At 42.9% G+C, this 21,834-nt stretch overlaps 1 protein-coding gene and 1 long non-coding RNA gene across 3 annotated transcripts in view; one reads left to right on the forward strand and one right to left on the reverse strand.

The window, feature by feature from the left end:
* Positions 1-16,793, reverse strand: part of cpvl (carboxypeptidase vitellogenic like) — an 82,637-nt gene extending 65,844 nt beyond the window's left edge. For both annotated transcript variants that reach the window (XM_052016899.1, XM_052016897.1), the window contains exons 1-3: positions 16,597-16,793; positions 9,696-9,883; positions 7,365-7,483 (exon numbers count right to left, since the gene is read on the reverse strand). In XM_052016899.1, the coding sequence (XP_051872859.1) occupies positions 7,365-7,483; positions 9,696-9,883; positions 16,597-16,778 (489 nt within the window). In that variant the 5' untranslated portion in view covers positions 16,779-16,793. The remainder of the gene's footprint in view (positions 1-7,364; positions 7,484-9,695; positions 9,884-16,596) is intronic.
* LOC127570942 (uncharacterized) overlaps positions 16,106-21,834 on the forward strand; it is a 29,720-nt gene continuing 23,991 nt past the window's right edge. Inside the window, exons 1-2 of the long non-coding RNA XR_007956428.1 lie at positions 16,106-16,157; positions 16,765-17,019. This is a non-coding gene — a long non-coding RNA (uncharacterized LOC127570942). The remainder of the gene's footprint in view (positions 16,158-16,764; positions 17,020-21,834) is intronic.

Below are 21,834 nucleotides of genomic sequence, written 5' to 3' on the forward strand. Positions count from 1 at the left end.
AACAGCAGGAACAGGGAGGAAAGAAAGCAGGGAGGGGGTTGAGGCGAGAATTGCTTATTCTGTTCTACTTATCCTGCATCTCCAACCATAAAGCACAAACTGTCTCCTCATCAACTTCCCTTCCGATCATTCACCACCTCCCCCGTACACAAGAGGTAAAACAGAACCAAATGAGAAGTGAGAAAATGCTAGAGAAACAAAGGACTGCAGATGCTGGAATCTAGATGAAAAACACGATGATGCTGGAGGAACTCAGCAGGCCAGGCAGCATCCGTGGAGAAAAGCAGGCGGTCAATGTTTCGGGTCAGGACTCTTCTTCAGGACTGAAGATAGGAAAAGGGGAAGCCCAATATATAGGGGTGGGAAGCAGAGCAGTGATAGGTGGACAAAAGAGGGGAGGCCGGGTGGGCACAAGGTGGTGATAGGTAGATGCAGGTAAGAGATAGTGATAGGCAGGTGCAGGGGAGGAGGGGAGAGCAGATCCACCGGGGGATGGGTCAAAGGTAAGGAGAGAAAGGGGATAAAAGGAGGTAGAAAAAATGAGAAATAGGCTAGGAAAGGGAAGAAGAGGAGAAGCATGATGGGGGTGTGTTGTGGGAAAGCGGGGTATGGACCACTTGAATTCTCCCACTTTAAGTAACCCCCGCCCACCACGCTTCTTCTCTTCTTCCCTTTCCTAGCCTATTTCTCATTTTTTCTACCTCCTTTTATCCCCTCTCTCTCCTTACCTTTGACCCATCCCCCAGTGGATCTGCTCTCCCCACTGCCCCGGACCTGCCTATCACCATCTCTTACCTGCATCTACCTATCACCACCTTGCACCCACCCCGCCTCCCCTCTTTTGTCCACCTATCACTGCTCTGCTTTTCCCTCCTATATATTGGGCTTCCCCTTTTCCTATCTTCAGTCCTGAAGAAGGGTCCTGACCCGAAACGTTGACCGCCTGCTTTTCTCCACGGATGCTGCCTGGCCTGCTGAGTTCCTCCAGCGTCATCGTGTTTTTCATCAGAGAGAGAAGCAAACAAAAGATACATACTGAAGGCAAGAGAAGGGTGACTGAAGGAGCCAAGGCTGAAACTGTATGCTCCTATTCGTCCTGAAAATTCACCACAAAGATAGCGAAGGTTTTACATCTAGTTTTCAATTCCCTTACCTACAGGAAGCTCATATCAAGTTATTTCAGCCATGACCCACTGTCATTCTAGTTTAATCTGATCAGGTTTAAATTTCCTGTACACTAATGTTGTACTTGGTTTCAATTTCTCCCAGTATCTGCTCCCCCCAGCTGCCAGTACTGCCCAGCTCCACAGTGCCATCTGTCTGACATTTTCTAAAGCAGGATACTCCCCTCACAACTTCCTACAGAGTTTTCTTTGTCCGTTTCAAATATCTTAACGTTAAACGTGAGATACAAGCTACTGTAAAAAAAGACATGGTTTTCTGTTTATGGAAGATTTTCCTCCTGTTAACATCATCCCGTAATTCAACCAGCCTTGTTTGTTTCCTACATCCCCCCGAGGTCTCTCACTATTCTTGTCCCACTGACTGTCTTCCAAGAGTCTGCTTCTGTTAGCTTCCCCACACTTCCCTCTCACCACTTTCATTTTGATTCAGGGGGGATGTGAGTTCTTCTGACCACTTGAATGGCCTGCATTCACTTCTCCACATCAATTCCATGTTGTTTCTACCCTAGTCGCCTTCCTCTCATCCGTTCACTTTCATTTATTCCTACTCTTTTTCGTTTCCACTGTTTGGTTTCAGCCACATCAGCTCTGCCACCCCTGCATTCTGTGTGACTGTGTAAATAACCTTTCAGAGCTGATCTCTCTCCACTCCGATATTGCTAGCTACACTTATTCCGGTCTCAGTCTTTGCGCTCTCCCATCCGGCTACTCCTGCTTTCAGCCCCTTTTCTCTTGGCAAATCCACATGATTCTGTATGACTGAAAATTTACGGCTTTATTAAGAATAAGACAGAGTCCTTGGCTAGATCAAACAGACCATGGGGCTGCTCAAACATACGAGGAACTGAAAAATCACCTGTCCATTAACATAACAGTTTAGCAACACTCTGATCACTTTGCACTAAAATAGACTTTTTTTGTTCTAATTGTGTTCGTTCTCGTAAAAATTGTGCATAATTTAAGTTTAATTTAAGTTTTCCTTGTGAATGCCACTTATCTGATGTTATGTGCCTGTGACGCTGCTGCAAGTAAGTTTTTCATTGCACCTGTGCATACATGGACTCGTGCACATGACAATAAACCCGACTTGACTTGATAGTTAAAAGTAATATCCAGGCTTTCACAAGATTGCAGGTTAATCAGGATTTCAGTAGAGATCCTTATTAAGTCCATCATAACAAATATACACAAAATTATTCCAAATGTCTCCAATGCAGCATTTGATCAGTTTGTAAATGATCCCAGGTATTTTGCCTCCAATATTCTAACTGCAAGTCTATTTCACAAAGAGCACACTTGGCAAAATACAGGCCTAAATAAAGATGGTTATAGCAGTGGAAGCAACATTTATGGGAATTTTTTTCTTCAATCTGTGAATCCTTTCTCTACAAAGAAAGAGTGCAAAAGTATATGAACAATACCATTTACCAATGCTTTCTTTACAAGCTGAAAAGATTTAGTTTCTCCATTCTGTCCTTAAAACTCAAATGAGGGATCAATGCCATAGCCTTACACTTTCTCCAGCAATGCACATTCTGATGAGAGATCTGTATAACTTCTCCCCGATGGACTGGACTCCATTGCTGGAGGACTGTACAACAGTGTTTGAACGTAGAACACTACAGCACAGTACAGGCCCTTCGGCCCACGATGTTGTGCCAACATTTCTTCCTGCTCTAAGATCTATCTAACCCTTCCCTCCCTCATAGCCCTCCATTTTTCTATCATTCATGTGTCTATCAATGAGCCTCTTAAATGTCCCTAATGTACCTGCCCTCACAACCTCTGCTGGCAGTGTGTTCCATGTACCCACCACTCTGTGTAAAAAAGATCTTACCTCTGACATCCCCCTTGTACCTTCCTCCAATCACCTTAAAATTATGTCCCCTCATGTTAGCCATTGTTGCCCTGGGAAAAAGTCTCTGACTGTCCACTCGATCTATGCCTCTTATCATCTTGTACATCTCTATCAAGTCACCTCTCATTCTCCTTCTCTCCAAAGAGAAAAGCCCTAGCTCACTCAACATATCCTCATAAGACATGCTCTCCAATCCAGGCAGCATCATGGTAACTCTCCTCTGCACCCTCTCTAAAGCTTCCACATCCTTTCTATAATGAGGCGACCAGAACTGAACACAATACTGCAAGTGTGGTCTGACCAGAGTTCTACAGAGCTGCAACATTACCTCACCGCTCTTGAACTCAATACCCCGACTAATGAAGGCCAACACGCCATATGCCTTCTTAACAACCCTATCAACCTGCATGGCAACTTTGAGGGATCGTTGGATGTAATTGACACACAAAAAGTGAAATATTATTTCAGGAAAATGTGTTTTGCTTATTCCAAACTGGAGTTGTATATAATGATGATTTGAGGGCTGTAGGGTAGAAATAGCAATGGGCAGGTGACAATTTTAAGACCTTGGGGGATTATGAGCCTAATCAAAGTAGCTTAGGCAGTTTAAGTGCATTCACTAAAGTCATTGTGTCAAACAAGCAGTACAAGTTTGGTGCAAGCCTTATAAATGTATCACACAGTCAAAAAGATATATAGACAGACAGACCAAGGTCCAAGCTGCATGAACATTGTAAAATGTGTATACATTACTGAAAATTCTCCCATGATGGGATTAGCCTACTGCCCTCTGGAGGAAAGTTTAGTACAATTAGTTTCACTCTGCAGGTAGAACATGGAACATTACAGCACAGTACAGGCCCTTCGGCCAACAATGTTGTGCCGACATTTTATCCTGCTCTAAGATCTATCGAACCCTTCCATCCCACATTGCCCTCCATTGTTCTATCATTTATGTGGTAGTTAGTTACTTTCTCAAATCATACCCCTAGCCTTTAATGATGGTCATTGCTTCACAGTTAGTAATGGAATTTTAGATTCAGATTACCAATTCCTCATAAAATCCTGCATGCTGCAGTCTGAAAAATATTAAATCCCCGTTCACCTGTGCCTCAGGACCCAGTCATCATTATATACAACTCCAGTTTGGAATAAACAAAACACATTTTCCTGAAATATAATTTCACTTTTTGTGTGCCAATTTGCTGTTGAGCTTGTCTCCGTGACAACAAAGATTCAGAAGTAATTCATTCACTGCGAAACACTTAATAAACAGAAATGTTTTCTTTCTTAAAAAATACAAACGTAAATGCAAAAAAAACAACCAATGCTGAGAAAGGGGGAGAGAGGGAAAGATAGAGAGGGGAGGGAGAGGGGGAGAGGGAGAAATAGAGAGGGGAGGGGGAGAGAGAGGGAGAGGGGAGGGAGAGAGGGGAGGGAGAGGGGGAGGGAGAGGGGGAGGGAGAGATAAGGAGGAGAGAGAGAAGGGGAGAGGGGGGAGAGAGAGGGGGGAGAGGGGGGGGAGAGGGGGGGAGAGGGGGGGAGAGGGGGGGAGAGGGGGGGAGAGGGGGGGAGAGGGGGGGAGGGGGGGGGAGGGGGGGGGAGGGGGGGGAGGGGGGGAGAGGGGGGGAGAGGGGGGGAGAGGGGGGGAGAGGGGGGGAGAGAGGGGGGGAGAGGGGGGGAGAGGGGGGGGAGGGGGGAGGGGGGGAGAGGGGGGGGAGAGGGGGGGGAGAGGGGGGGGAGAGGGGGGGGAGGGGGGGGGAGAGGGGGGGGAGAGGGGGGGGAGAGGGGGGGGAGAGGGGGGGGAGAGGGGGGGGAGAGGGGGGGAGAGAGGAGGCAGGGGGAGAGTCTTTATTTTCAGAGGCCTTTTTGAAGACAAAACATTCAAAGCAACCGTGGAAAATTACTGGGGCATTCATTTTTATAACAAAATTGTTTTCCCACTTGAGACATCATCAGCTTTCATCAGGTTTTGCATAAACTCATTTACATTTTGACAATTATTCCTGGAGCAGCACTATCAGGAATTGTTTTGATTTTTTTCTAAATTGCATTTGAAGCATTCGTTGAAATAGTTCAGTGTGGTGAAGATGCAGTTTTATTTTATTAATGGAGCTGAAAGTGCACTGGATTTTCCAGGCAAATGTCAGCTTCTACTTGTGTGACTGCTGATACTTCCCTTCACAAATGTCAGCAAGGTTGGGATTTCCATGCAAACAAGAAAGTGCCGATGTGCAGCAATGGGCAGAAAGCAAGATTTTGCTGATTCTGCACCACGTAAAATTGGGAAACCATATTGATATTTTTGTTCCTGGCACTGGAACTGCTTCTTCATTAAGTTCAAGGGAAGAGAACTGCTGCGATGGGTTAAATTAATTCACATTTTTCTAAAATCGTTCAAGTGCTTTCAAGTATTTGAGATTTTTTTTATCTTGATTCCCTGTAAAGAATCAAGTTGGTTCCGAACTGCAAGTTCCTGTTAGCTGAACTGCCCGCCTAGGTCGACGAAGTTTGCTGCTCCAGATCCCAGCATCTGCAGTCTCTTGCACCTCCACAAACTCTGGGCCGATGGGTTTATCACAAAAAATAATAAACACTTTCATCATGATGTTTAGCCTACCAAAGTGGATCACCACACATTACGCACCATTCTCACCTGCCTACGTCACTTTGCAGTGACTCTGCATCCACTTTGCTTACTTCCCCACCCAGCTTTGCGAACTTGCAGCCCCTTCCTCAAAGTTATTATTGTAGATTTTAAAGAGCTGAGGACCCACCTCTGATCCTTCTCTCATTTCAACATTAATGGCTTGACACCCTGAGAATGACTGTTATTCCTATGCCATTCATTAATCTTCTCTCAGTAATAGCTTTTAAGCTATTGCGTCCAAAGCCATGAGATCTTATTTTGTACCTTTTTAAATGCCTTTTGAAAATTCTCCAGCATCTGAAGTTACTGCAACCACTGGTTGCCCCAATTCACCCTCTTGGGTGCATCCTCAAATACCTATGAGATTCCCATTTCATAAAAAGTTGTTGACTCTGCCAAATCATATTATCAGGACATAAGAAATAGGAGCAGGAGGAGGCCATCTGGCCCGTCGAGCCTGCTCCGCCATTCAATAAGATCATGGCTGATCTGGCCGTGGACTCAGCTCCATCTACCTGCCTTTTCCCCATAACCTTTAATTCCCCTACTATGGAAAAATCTATCGAACTGTGTCTTAAATATATTTAATGAGGTAGCCTCCACTGCTTCCCTGGGCAGAGAATTCCACAGACTCACTACTCTCTGGGAAAAGCAGTTCCTCCTCATCTCTGTTCTAAATCTACTCCCCTGAATCTTGAGGCTATGTCCCTTAGTTTATAGTCTCACCTACAAGTGGAAACAACTTTCCTGTCTCTATCTTACCTATCCCTTTCATTGTTTCATATTGTTTCGATAAGATCCCCTCTCATTCTTCTGAATTCCAGCGAGTATAGTCCTAGGCGACTCAACCTCTCCTCATAGGCTAACCCCCCTCATCTCCGGAATCAACCCAGTGAACCTCCTCTGCACTGCCAGATGATTTTCTAAGTGCCCAGTTAATGGATCCGTACTAATAGATTTGGCAATCCTAACAACCAACAAGCTAATTAATCTATAAGTTCCTTACTTTCTCTCTTCATCCTTCCATGAAGAGCAGTGATGCTTTTACTAGATTCCAATCCACACAGCCTCTGTAGTTCAGCATACTATGGAGAGGAAGAACTAAAAATCTGCAAAACTCTAATGATTTAACCAACACACTGTGCAGAGGAAATAACTTCTCATTATTCAAAATTATGATGCAAAACTGGCTCACATTTTTTTTATTATCTTACTTCAGATGCAAGTGATCTGCATGACTTGAACTCTGCTTTGACTTGTTAGGCAAAATGGAGACATAAGAGAGACTGCAGATGTGGGAAACCTGGAGCAACACACAAAATGCTGGAGGAACTCAGCGGGTCAGGCAGCATCTGTGGAGGGAAATGGACAGTCGACGTTCCGTCAAGACCCTTCATAGGCAAAGTGTTGATTTCCCTTAGCTCCAGCCCTCCCAATTTAAAGTTCCACTCTAGCTATCTTGTGGATTCTGTAAGAACACTGTAATAGTAACCAAACGGCCATGCCATTACAATATATTTGACTCTCCCCTCATTTAGCTTTTAGAATTCTTTCACCTGATGTTATCAATCAAAATTGGTGCAAAAAAATCTCCACTCAATTGTGGTTACACTCCTTCTGTAGATTTCTGAGAAAAGGTTTTGGTTTCATTCACATGGTTATGAATATTTACCTGCGCAGGGAAAAACCAGAAGAAAAGGTTGCTGTTATGGGTCTTATTCACTGTCAAATAGCCCGAGTAGCTCTTCACAACTGGCCCATCTAGTGGCCCCACTAAACTCAGTTCCCTGGCTGGAAAAACATGAACACAGTTAATATTTCCACACAACACAATATAGAATTACTGTCTTTGCTGAAAAATCAATATTTATTCAAACTTTCCAATGTAGACAAAACAAAATTAAAAAGCTGACCCATTCAGAGGTTGTGGGGGCAGATACCTTAGGGACATTTAAGGGACTCTTAGATAGACACATGAATGATAGAGAAATGGAGGGCTATGTGGGAGGGAAGGGTTAGATAGATCTTAGAGCAGGATAAAATGTCGGCACAACATTGTGGGCCGAAGGGCCTGTACTGTGCTGTAATATTCTATGTTCTATTCCCCAAGCAATGTCAAACAAAACATAACTGAGAAACAGTCCTGAATAAAAACCCGTAACCAAGGTCACTGCTTCGAGGCCACTGTTAAGTTACATTACTTAAACTAAATTGAACTTCAGGATTTGAATCACATTCTGTAACTTGATACTAAGAAGTAATGAAGCAAGACAAGATAAACTTGGCATTTTTTGACATCAGAACAAAGCAGATTAAGAGGAGATCTGATTAATGTGTTCAAACTTATGAAGGGGTTTGATGGTAAAAACAAAAGAATTTATTCCAACAAACAGCACCTTGTGTAGACAAATCAAAGTTTACCGGAAGTGGATGACTACTTCAAAGTGAAAAAAATTAAACGAGATTAATCTTTCTGGCGGGACTGTTTCTTGAGGCAGAAATGGGGCAGAAGCACAGATCAGACATAATAAGGCAAACAGTCAGCTGCTGTGCTATATATGATCTTAAATATTAAAATTAAAATAGCTGCTCCAATTTACTGTGGATCAATGTTGCACCATAATTATGATTATTTCACCAACTTAGAATGCAAACAATCAATTCATGGAATAAATCTAATACTAACTAATCAATTTAACAGGTTAAATAGGCTCTTTTAAGGAGGCTATTCCCAGATATCTTGCAACTAATTTCATTAAGAGATTCAACACAATACTCGACAAGAGGCAAAATTGTAATTATTCAGGCTAAGCATTTTCTCAGCATTACAGTCAAGTGATACTTGTAATTCTCAAAATATTCTTCAATGTTCCTTATAAAACGAATAAATGGCTTTTATGTATTAGTTTATCACCATGACCATCAACTTTCATCTTTATAACATTTTCCTTTCTGTTACTGGTTAGCAGATCAGTGCCATTGTTACCCCTAGGCTTCACAATTTTAAGAAACTCCTGACCTAACAATGATCTTCCAGCCACCATGGAGTTCGGGTTTGCCACAACACTGCAGCCTGTCTAGTAAATTGCTGCAAGATTTCTTCACCCATCAGCCTTGCACTCACTGCCATCTATTGGCTCCTGGTTGAACAAGTTCAATTTTAAAATTAGTCTTGTTTTCAAATGCCTCCGTGTGCTCACTCCAATCTGCCTGTGTAATCTCCTCCAGCTTCACAAGTCTACCTGGAAATATATCAACTTCTCCACTTTGGGCATCTTGTGGATCTTTGATTTTAAATGCTACACAACGTGCTGCAGTGACCTCAGCCGCAAAGCCCCAAGTTGTGTAATTCTCTCTTTTAGCCTCTCTCCCACTCTACTTCTCCTGTCTTCTTTAAGACTCTCCTGTAACCATAGCACTTTCCTGCTTTAATATCTTTAATATGGCTCTGTCAGATTTTTTTAATATAAGGTACCTGGGAGACCTGAATGGATTAAGTTATAAGAACATGTTGTTGTTGCTTAAGAGAACCAATCTGGCTACAAAGACTAATTTTGAATGTGGAAAATAGTCAGCAGGTCAGGTCACAATTGTGGAGAGAGAAACTGAGACGAAAGGTCATCAATCCGAAACGTTAACCCTGTTTTCTCTCTCCAGATATTGCCTGATCTGCTGAGTGTTTTTAGCATTCTCTATTTTTAGTTCTGATTTCCAGCATCAGGAGTGTTTTGCCTTTCAGTGAACTGGGATATATCAATTCTGCATAATCATATACATTGAATGATTGACAATGAACTACATCTGTCAAAAACCATACCTTTCCTGCATTTTAGCTTGCTATCAGAAACACTCAGTTAAAATGATAGCAGGAAATTTACTGTCAAAACCTATCAGTGTATAATTTATATTCTAATGTTTTTATAATTAATTATAAATTTGGAGTTGGAGTTAAGAAGCTTGCCATTTGAAATCATGTTGACTATAGGCTATTATTTACTCTCACCTTTTTCAACTTGTCCAGATTCCAGATACGGAGTGAGGAAGAGCGGTTTCCCGGGGTCAACACCTACCGTTGGTGGAACAGAAACGTTGACACCTTTAAACATCTGACGAAGAATGGAAAACTTCCCAGAAGTGCAGCATGGTTGGACAGAGATGAGCACAATGGCAAACAGTCGTGCCTGCCACATCCTGAAGAAAGGGCATGGAAGTTATTTAGACTTGGAGCTAAAATAAGTTTGCACTTCTACAGTTGTAGAGTTGTAAATCACACAATAATTGTTTAACCGGTCTCATATAACACACCATTACATTACAGATATTTTAGGGCTATTTAAGAGACTCTTAGATAGCCACATGAATGATAGAGAAATCAAGTTCAAGTTAAAGTTTATTGTCATTCACCCATATGCTGTAAAACACATGGAGGAACGAAATGTCGTTTCCCCCAGACTCACACAACAGACGACATACATAGAACAGAGAACATACAATAAACACAGACAGCAAAATTGTGCAAGCGCAAATAGTGCAAAAAATGGTATACACAGGATACACAATTAGTGCAAGGTTAGTGCAAAACCAAATTGGACAAAGAAAATACAGAACTCAGTGCATAGCACTAAGTGTATAACCATGTTCAGCAGCAGCCAAAATTCTTATGCACTGTTGGAGGCCTATGTGGGAGGGAAGGGTTAGATAGATCTTAGAGCGGGATAAGGTGTCGGCACAACATTGTGGGCCGAAGGGCCTGTACTGTGCTCTAATGTTCTATGTTCTATGTACCAGTTAATCAGTTAATCTTAAAAATTGTAGGAGAGTGCTTTATAAATTCAATATTAATGCAGATGATGGACATTTATTGGTAATTATACTCTTGCATTACCAACATGCTGTGCTTCATTCTCCATCTAGATCAATCCTACTGTTCATTAATCAACCTCTGGGCTGAGAATTCGCAAATAGTTACTAATTGCACTTCTTTAACAGACACTGGTGACCTCAGATGGAATCAGGAAAAATCAATTTCCATGTGGCAGATTTGAATGGAGAGAAACTTTGAAGTTCAGAGACTGTACTTTTTTCTTATTTCCTTATAACATAGAAGGCTAGTTGGCCCATCGAATCTGTGTCTGCTGTCAGGAATCCCATCAATCCTATTCCTCCACTGCAGCTTTTCCTCTCCCCCCTCCAACACCCCTGATTCTCCCAACGGTCGCTTGCACAGAGGCAATTTACGGTAGCCAATTAACTTCACAATCAACACATCTTTGGTACGTGAGAGGAAATCAAAGTACTCGGAGGAGAACTTGCAAGCTCCCTACAGACAGCAGCGGAGATCTGTTATAGCACCTGAGGTGTCACTGTGCCATCCAGTAGTACTATGTTAAAGAAAGACGTATCTTTGCAAGAAATGCCAGAGGAAGTAAGAACACAGGAAAGACCAAGACGTCACTTGACTGATTCTGTATTAAAATAAAAAACTTCTCTTTACCAGAAACCACAACAGTTCTGACTCAGTGTTTGCTGACAAGCTGGGTAGTAGCAGCTGCTTCCAAAGTTCTACTTTTGCAGGGACCATGTTCCAATTTATTTGTCTTAATGCAAATCATTATACCTGAATTGACTGTTGCTTGCCTTGTCTGTACCTGTTTTATTTCCATAGAGGCTTTTCACTACAAATTCCTATCAATAGGAGATTGAAATGGCATGCTGCCCTCTGCAGGGCATTTAAACCTGTGTGAACAGGGCAAGCTTCACATACCCTGCCCAGGACAATGGAGAGTATGCTGCAGGGGAAATACAAGCTAGAGCAATAACTTCAAAGTGAATTGGATACCAAAACAAAACTGAAATGATTGAACTTAAAAGTGTGGAAGGAAAAGTTATATCGAAATTTTAAATCTCCACAAACAGTTAAAAGCTAAAGGAGTAAGTTGATGCACTTGTAATAGTGCCACAAGATTATTTCATGGCAATTAAGTTATCATCCCTCAAACAAAGGATTTCAGATGTTAGAGGTAGGCCCATTAGTAGCACTCTCACTTCTGAACGTATTCCCATTTCAGGCACAGAAGTTTCGGCTGACATCTGGTAGTGTAGCAGTTAGCATAACGCTATTACAGCGCCAGTGACCTGGGTTCAATTCCGGCCGCTATCTGTAAGGAGTTTGTATGTTCTCCCTGTGTCTGCCTGGGTTTCCTCCAAGTGCTCTAGTTTCCTCCCACATTCCAAAGGGTTAGGAAGTTGTGGGCATGCAATGTTGGCACTAGAAGCATGGCGACACTTGCGGGCTGCCCCCAGCACACTCTACGCAAAAGATGCATTTCACTGTGTGCTTCGATGTACCTGTGACTAATAAAGATATCTTAAGTGTTCCATTTTTGGAGGAATCATCAACTGGATAAAATAACTGGCTAGCTCATCAAATATGCCTAAACATTACTGCACCTTACTCAGATCCTATAAATCTTTAACTTACAATCAGTTTGACAAAATGCCTATAATTCCAAATGCTGGGTTTAACACTCAGATATTTCTGAATTGATATAAAATTAGCTGCTGAATAGAAAGCATCGTCCATTGTTATCTCGATATTAGACAAATTCTCTGAGCAGTAAACTGCACCAAAAGTACAGTCCTGGGTGTACATATAGACTCAAGTGAGAGCAAATAGCAACGCCAGAAACAGCTTGGCCCAGAATGAGAGTCAGGGGTGACTCTCAGAATGGGTGACTGGTCATCTGAGCAAAGATGCTGTCGGATCCAGTTATTTTCGAATCTGCAGGTTCTTTCAGGAGTCCAGGAATGAGCTGAAAACAACTTTGTGCTTCACAAAGTTTTATTGGAAAAGTTTAAAACAAAGAAACAGTCACAGAGCACATGGCACTAGCTTTACTACTGGAAGATGAGCCAAGACAAAGGAACTAAAATGAGCTAAGGCCAAGGAGGTGGAGGGTGGGGGGTGGGGATGGGGGGAGGCAGAAAGAGAGCAAGAGAAGCAAAAGAGAGAGAGAGAGAGAGAGATAGATAAAGCAAGAGGCAAGAGAGAGATTGAGGCAAGAGAGAGATTAACAAAAAAAACCACACCTTTTATACCTAAGAGGTACTCCTTAGCTAACAATAGTCCAATCAGAAAACCTATTAGGTACCTGTGGCAAAACCAACCAATGACAAAACACGTATTCACCTGATGGACGAACCAATAAGCTAGGAAGTGGCCATTCCTTGAGCAACCACTTGAGGTGTATTAACTACTATACATGTTTTAAAAAACTACTTAAAACAGTCGAATCCAACAATGTTGACAACCAAGTCACTCCTTTTGCACACGGTGAACACTTCCACAGTACCCCAGGGTTCAATGGAAAGGTCATTGTGTATAAACTCAATGTTTATACATTGGTATAAACATTGGTGGCATGGTAGCATAGCAGTTAGCGTAATGCTATTACAGTGCCAGTGACCTGGGTTCAATTCCTGCTGCTGCCTGTAAGGAGTTTGTACGTTCTCCCCGTGTGTCTGTGTGGGTTTCCTCCGGGTGCTCCGGTTTCCTCCCACATTCCAAAGACGTACAGGTTAGGAGCTGTGGGCTTGCTATGTTGGCGCCGGAAGCGTGGTGACACTTGCGGGCTGTCCCCAGCACATTCTTAGCAACGCAAAAAGACATATTTCACTGTGTGTTTCGATGTACTTGTGACTAATAAATAAATATCTTATCTTATCTTAAATGATATAAACCATAAGAAACAAAACAGCAAAGCTATCGTCTAATTAAGGGACCCTTATTAACAAGCAAACCAAGGCTTAACAGACTGGAAAAATTCTTGACAACATCATGAAAAGATAAAAATTCATATTCAATGAAACCTGGATCATGTGGGACACAATTTAAATTCAGAACTTTCACTCGGCCTATTGACATAAGCAGGGATTAAATGTTCCAAATGTGAAGTCCTGAAACTGGGGTTCTGTATCACCCACAGCTCAGGCATCTTGGGAACCAATTGGTCATGAATTTTACGTGCACATTTTTTTCACTGCATACTACATCAGTAGCAACCGACATATTGACAAAGGGCTTCCTGGTTGTTGAAAACCAATATCCTGAGATATTTGCAATTGCAAGGGACTTCACTCCCTGAGCTGCCAGTTTGATGGGGACCCAGCAGATCATGATGTCTGGGAAACCATCACAGTGCTTCCAACCTGCCCCACTCCACTCGTCCCTCTGTCAGTGAGCCATCATGGCAGACTAATAAATGGCTACTCTCGGACAACCTAGCTCCTAAATCCCAGGAGTCACTGTAGCTACACCAGAATCAACACACTCAACCCACGTACCAATTTCCTACAGCAATGCTTCTGCTGCATGGACTGCTCATGATGCCCCTTGCATTGCACTGTTAAGCTGGTCTCCAGATCCCTGGAAGCTTGTTCCATCCTCCACAAGCTGCCAATAACATAGGCTCAGCCATGGAGAAAGCAGAGGAACAGAAAATGCTGGCAAAACTTAGCAGGCCAGGTAACACTTGTGGATAGAGAAATGAGTATCATTTCAGGTCTGAGGTCTTTCATCAGAACTGTGATCAATTAGGTTTCTTGGAATATCAGAATCAGGTTTATTATCACTGACATATGTCATGAAATTTGTTGTTTTGCAAAAGCAAAACAACAAATTAAGTATAAGTTACAAAATTAAATAAATAGTGCAAAAGAGGAATAAGGATCAGGATGTGGAAGGGTGGGTTAGTAAGTTTGCTGATGACACGAAGGTTGGTGGTGTTGTGGATAGTGTAGAAGGTTGCTGTAGGTTACAACAGGACATTGACAGGATACAGAGCTGGGCTGAGAAGTGGCAGATGGAGTTCAACCCAGAAAAGTGTGAAGCGATACACTTTGGAAGATCAAATATGAAGGCAGAAGGCAAGGTTAATGGTAGGACTCTTTGGAGGAACAGAGGGATCTTGAGGTCCACATCCATAGATCCCTCAAGGTTGCCGCACAGGTTGATAGGGTTGTCAAGAAGGCATATGGTGTGTTGGCCTTCATTAATTGGGGTATTGAGTTCAAGAGCCGCAAGGTAACATTGTAGCTCTACAGAACTCAGGCTAGACCACACTTGGAGTATTGTGTTCAGTTCTGGTCGCCTCATTATAGGAAGGATGTGGAAGCTTTAGAGAGGGTGCAGAGGAGATTTACCAGGGTGCTGTCTGGATTGGGGAGCATGTCTTATGAGGATTGGCTGAGTGAGCTGGTGCTTTTCTCTTTGGAGAGAAGGAGGATGAGAGGTGACTTGATAGAGGTGTACAAGATGATAAGAGGCATAGATCGAGTGGACAGAGACTTTTTCCCAGGGCGAAAATGAGTAACATGAGGGGGCATAATTTTAAGGTGATTGGAGGAAGGTATAAGGGGGATGTCAGAGGTAAGGTCTTTTTACACAGAGAGTGGTGGGTACATGGAACGCACTGCCGGCAGAGGTTGTGGGGGCAGATACATTAGGGACATTTAAGAGATTCTTAGATAGACACATGAATGATAGAAAAATGGAGGGCTATGTGGGAGGGAAGGGTTAAATAGATCTTAGAACAGGGTAAAACGTCGGCACAACATCATGGGCCGAAGGGCCTGTACTGTGGACCATTCAGAAATCTGATGGCAGAGGGGAAGAAGCTGTTTTGGAAACATTGAGTGGGGGTCTTCAGTCTCCATTGCAACTGATACTGTAAGAATTGGAGCTGGTTTATTATTGTCACTTGTACTGATCTACGGTGAAAAACGTTTGCACAGATCAATTCATTACAACAGTGCATTAAAGTTGTACAAGGTAAAATAGAGTGCAGAATACAGAACTTAAGGAATAATATTTATTGGTCATGCTGAAGTCTTTCTGTTCTTTTGAATCCTGACTCTGACTGACAACTGACACATCTTTAAATACACATTGGTTTTATCTGGCATTTGGTGATACTGAGACATTCCAAGCAAAGAGAACAGGGAAATAACTGCGAAGTAAAACATTCCTCGACCACAGACCACGTGCCTGATCACACGCAACAACCACATGATGAAGCTGCTTTCAATACCTCCAAATAGAATCATCGAGACTAGGACAAAGTCACGAACATATGTAGGAATTCGTACTGTTTTCTCCCTTTGTGTATTTTAAAATTATGAATAAGTTTATTTTTGAAATAAAACTCACAAGAAAATACCTTAAACAAATAATAAAATGCAGAGCAAAATATCGATTATATTTCCAGATAATTTCTGACTGCTGGTTACTGGCAACAGATAGTTGCAGAAAGTATTTGTGGAGGATTTCGGTCACTCACCCCATTCCCCAGGACGCCTGCCTCAGATGGGAAGGGTTAACCCACTGGCAGAAGCGCTCTGGGGCTGACCAGCACTCAGTGAGGGAGGTGTCCCGGTCGGAGAAGGAAGCAGGAACACATTCCCATCGGTGAGCGGCACTCAGCCTGCCCGGGGAGGGCTGACCTTCAGGGGACACAGAAGACAGGGGTAGAACTCTCTGGGCTGCAGCGGGCAATCCGACAGCGAGTAGCCCAGCGTGGGCGTGCGGGACCCCCCCGCCCCCCACGGGACCCAGCGTGGGCGTGCGGGACCCCCCACGGGACCCAGCGTGGGCGTGCGGGACCCCCCACGGGACCCAGCGTGGGCGTCCGGGACCCCCCACGGGACCCAGCGTGGGCGTCCGGGACCCCCCACGGGACCCAGCGTGGGCGTCCGGGACCCCCCCCCCCCCCACGGGACCCAGCGTGAGCGTGCGGGACCCCCGTAGGACCCCAGCCTGGGTGTGCGGGACTCCGGCTCCCTGCCCCACTCAGCCCCGCCGACAGCGGCCCGGCCGGACCCTCCCACGCTCTCGGCACCGAACTCACCCGCTTCCAGAAGGCTGAGGGACTCTTCCCCCTGAGCCAGCTGCTTGTTTCCGGGCCTGGGAGAGAGTGTGTGTGTGTGTGTGTGTGTGTGTGAGAAATCCACTCCCTCTCCAGCTCCTCCGCTGCCACCGACAGGGGTCACTTAGCTCTCCTTTTTCACTTCCATAGAAAGCCAACTGCATCCCAGCCCTAAACCCAGATACCTGATACACTGGGCAGATACCCGGGTACCCGATGCACCACACACCCAGGTGGCAATGCCAATCTGCGCTGCATTTCTACAGATGAACGGTGGAGAGCATTTTGACTGGTTGTATCACCGCCTGGTATGGAGGCTCCAAATGCGTGGGATCGGATTGCAAGAGGCTGCAGAGGGTTGTAGACTCGGCCAGCTCCATCACGTTACCTACCATCGGGGAGGAGGTAAGGGAGTCTGAAGACCCACGCTCAACGATTCAGGAACAGCTTCTTCCCCTCCACCATCAGATTTCTGAAAGGTCCATGAACACTACCTCATTATTTAGTGTAGCGGTTAGTGAGACCTGGGTTTCTTTGTAACTGTAACACCTTACCATGCATTCTGTATTGTTTTCCCTTGTACTACCTCAATGCACAATATAATGAATTGATCTGAATGAATGGTCTGCAAGACAAGTTTTTCACTGTAGCTCGGTATATAAGACAAGATATCTTTATTAGTCACATGTACATTGAAACACACAGTGAAATGCACCTTTTTGCGTAGAGTGTTCTGGGGGCAGCCCGCAAGTGTCGCCACGCTTCCGGCGCCAACATAGCAATGCCCACAACTTCCTAACCTGCACATCTTTGGAATGTGGGAGGAAACCAAAGCTCCTGGAGGAAACCCACGCAGACAGAGGGAGAACGTACAAACTCCTTATAGACAGCGGCCGGAACTGAACCTGGGTCGCTAGAGCTGTAATAGCGTTACACTAACCGCTACACTACCATGCCTGATGAACTCTACCATGCCTGATTAACACTACCATGCCACCAATTTACCAATTTTAATTTACCACTCGACTAGGTGAGGCACAGAAGGATACAGACAGTGCGAGCAACTGCGATAAGTGTAGTAAGGCAAAAAGTCCGGTATACACATGTTGGGCCAAAGAGCCCGTTTCTCTACGACTCTACACTTTTTACGAAAATGAGAGAAGGGCCAAAGGCACGACAGACCAAATAGCAAAAGATCTATTGTTGGAAAATTACTAAAATCTATAACTGAGAAAAAAATTTGACTGAATGCTAACATTGTTCAGGTGATCCAAGACAGGCAACATTCATTTGTAAAGGAACAAAAAACATGTTTTAATGAAGGATCCTTGACCTGAAATAACATTTCTGTTTCTCTCTCTACTGAGGCTGCTTGACCAGCTGAGCACTTTCAGCATCCTTTGGTTTTGCTTCATTTGTAAAGTGTTGGCCCAGTCTGACAAGTGTGAATCTTGGACCAGAGCACAGACACACTGAGCTGAGGGGCTGGATGCACTTTATATGCAATCCTGAAGCAACATGACGGTCATGGCTGCTATGGTAGTGTGACTGCATTCATTTGAATGCAGTCACCAGTCTTAAGGCACGGTAGTGTAGCAGTTTGTGTAACGCTATTACAGCGCCGGTAACCTGGGTTCAATTCTGGCTGCTGCCTGTAAGGAGTTTGTACGTTCTTCCCGTGTCTGTGTGGGTTTCCTCCAGGTGCTCCGGTTTCCTCCCACATTCCAAAGATGTACAGGTTAGGAAGTTGTGGGCATGCTATGTTGGCGCCAGAAGTGTGGCGACACTTGCAGGCTGCCCCCAGAACACTCAACACAAAAGATGCATTTCACTGTGTGTTTCAATGTACATGTGACTAATAAAGATATCTTGTCTTATAAAAAGGTTAGTGCAGGTAAAAGTTTTGCAGTTTTTATTTTACATAACTTTAATGTTTTAATTAATTTATATTACAAATGTGTTTAAGTAAATTTATTATTTTTAATCAGTTCAAATTATTTTTAATTTTTCACAATTTAAATACCTTTTAATTCTTTGTCAAAGTCGTGTTTATTGTTACATGCACAAGTACATGTGTGCACAGGTGCAGTGAAAAACTTACTTGCAGCAGCATCACAGGCACAGAGCATCATATAAGCAGCATTCACAAGAAAAACATAAATTTACACAATTTTTACAAGAACACAATAATAACAAAATTAAGTCCATTTTAATTTAATATAAAATTTTGTCTTAATTTCTCTATGATATTTAAAAGTATTTTTAACAACAGTAAGTTGTCAAAAGTCCATCAGGATGAGCTGGGGTAGGCCCTCAAGATCCAGTTCTTGAGGTCTAGTTAACATTTGCTGACTGCTTACCTCAGAAGAACAAACCTATGGGGCTGCAGGAATTCCATGGGGATAAGAACCAGGTGCTGGGCTGGAGCAAGCATGATCCAGTCCATCGTTTATTTTGATGTGATAGAGTCATAGAGGGATACAACATGGAAACAGACCCTTCAGTCCACAGAGTCTGTACCAGCCATTGGACACCCATTTTTACACTAGTCCATTCTGCTTTCACCACATTCCCCAGGTTCCTTGATGTTACTCTTTGATGGAAGTAAAGTGTTGAAAGGAAACTAGTGTCAGGCACGATCTATCCTATTGATGTCTCCCCACAATTTTGTATACCTCTGTCAGATCCCCCTCAATCTCCTCTGTTCCTAGGAAAACAAATGCAGTCTCAGCCACCTTCAGTGATCTTCGGACTTGTACTCCAAGGTCTCTCTGTTCCTCAATACTCCTTTGAACAATCTACAATCGTAACAACATGTAGTGAAAGGTTTCTACAACGCTTTCCACAATTGTAAAAACATGCAATGAAAGGTTATTGATATTGGTACTAAACTCTTCACAGACTAATTTGTTTGAAGGAATAAAATGTGAATTGCGATTCTTTCACTGATCATGTTTATTTTAATGGATGAGAAGTTACAGTCAAAATTATGCTGAGGATATCAGGTTCACCATAACTCGCCCAGAATTTGCACTGTAATAACAACTTACAGAGCCAAAAGGGCTGCAACCCAGTCAAACCCGCAAAGCCAGAAGTAGCTGCCGCAGATGCAGGTTTGCAGAAATGGCTTCTCAGTCTGATTTGTTTAAATGAATAGCATGGGGGGACATTTCTGTACTCCCATGGCAAGTAGGAATTAACTTGCCCAAAAAGTTACAATTTGTCCATTTCTGTGTAAGTATTCCCTTTAATGGCATGATATCTGAGGGTCATTGAATCATACAGCACAGAAACAGGCCCTTCAACCCATCATGTCTATGCCAACCATCAGGTACTCATCTACATTAATTCCATTTACCAGCACTGGTCCGTACCTGCTAAGCCTTGGTGATTCAAGTGCTTGTCCAGATGCTCCTTAACTGTTGAAAGAGTACCTGCCTACACCACCTTCACACTGAGTTCCAGATTGCAACCATCCTCCGGGTTAAAAAAAAAATCTCCTGACCTTATACCTATGCCCTCTGTTCTTAGGTAATCTTGCCATGCAGGAAGTTTCTTACTACCTATCCTATTGATGTCTCCCCACAATTCTGTATACCTCTGTCAGATCCCCCTCAACCTCCTCTTCCTAGGAAAGCAAATGCAGTCTCAGCCACCTTCAGGGATCTTCGGACATGTACTCCAAGGTCTCTCTGTTCCTCAATGCTCCTTTGAGTCCTACTATTCATGGCATATGTCATATCTTTATTTGAGCCTCCAAAATGCATCACTTCACACTTATTAGGATTAAATTTCACTTGCCATTGCCATGCCAAACTTACCAGTTGATTGATCTCATTCTGCAGCCTAAGTCTTAATTAATGACTAACCATCTTGGCACAGACAATTAACAATTGAAGTGGAGTCTCATATCCTCAGTTTTTACTTGCTGGAGAATTATTTAAGTGTCTTTATTTCTCTCATAATCCCACATCTATTCTTTGTTCTTTTTCATCTCATTTGACATTAAGCGCAAAATCCAAAATTATATTCGCTGCTTGCAACTGAACTCTGCTCTTTTATTTCACAATATTTTAATGATTCAAGGCACACACAGCTGCCTGCCTCTTCAGATATTCCCTAACTATCATGCAGAGATCACCTGATTACTCACGCACAGCAATTTGCTGTGCAAATGCTCGTGGAAATTAATTTGCACAGGCCATTCATTCAATGGGTTCAGTGAATTCTGACCAATTATCTTTGCAATAGATTTCTCAATAAAGATACTCTGAAGTAAAATCATTTACATTAAAGGAAAGTAAGGTCACTGGGACCACAAACAGGATCTTATCTCATCAGTTGTTTATTTGGGATTTCCCAAAAAATAGTAAGCTAAATCCTTTTATAAGCTGCAGGGGAGGTTTTTATCTGCTTTAAATCAAATATGATAGCCTTTGGTTCAAACTAATGTCGTTGAAAATGCTAACTCAGATTCTGCAGCCTTACATTTTTTAAGTGATGTTGCAGGATTTTGCAATCAAATAATGGTTCTGTTTTGGCATTATTTTGCCTTAAATTTTACACATATTTCAGATGAAGAACAGATACTGTGGTTAAATTTGAGTAAGTGCTGCTTCACAGAAACAATATTTTGCAGACTGTCTCACAATTGACAGGTATTGAATATTGTGAAGTTGCTGTATGTGGGCAATAAGTAAAATCAAAACCTGACACATAATTAAGCTAAAAAAATGTAATTATCATTTTAAGGATGGAGAAAATGTCAATGTCTTCCGGTCAATGTCTTTGTTACTGAAATGTAACATTGACTAGAAGACATTCCTTTAGCTTTTGAATTTTTCAGCTAGATTTTAAAAAATCTAGTTTAATGATTTTTCTTAATTTCCTTTGTCTCTTTCTTTTCTGTTCCTTGATCCAATTATCTTTCCTACTCTTTATTTCACTTTCTTCACTTGATTTGACATTGAATTCATTTACTTTGCAATTCAGTTCTTCCTGTGTTTACTTCCCAGTCTTTAAATCCTTGGTCAAGGACTTAATCCCAAATAATCCCAAAGGATTACCCTGTTTGTTCGGGTCTCAGCAGCCCTTGCTGTGCAACAACATCTTTCAGCAACACTGATTTGATCAGAAGGGTACAGGGCACATTCTGCTTGATGTCTTGCTAAAACAAAGTCCAACCCAATATCAAGGGGGAAACAAATCAAATTTTGGGAA

The sequence above is a fragment of the Pristis pectinata genome, chromosome 5 (genome assembly GCF_009764475.1).
Source record: "Pristis pectinata isolate sPriPec2 chromosome 5, sPriPec2.1.pri, whole genome shotgun sequence".
Classification (NCBI taxonomy): Eukaryota; Metazoa; Chordata; class Chondrichthyes; order Rhinopristiformes; family Pristidae; genus Pristis; species Pristis pectinata.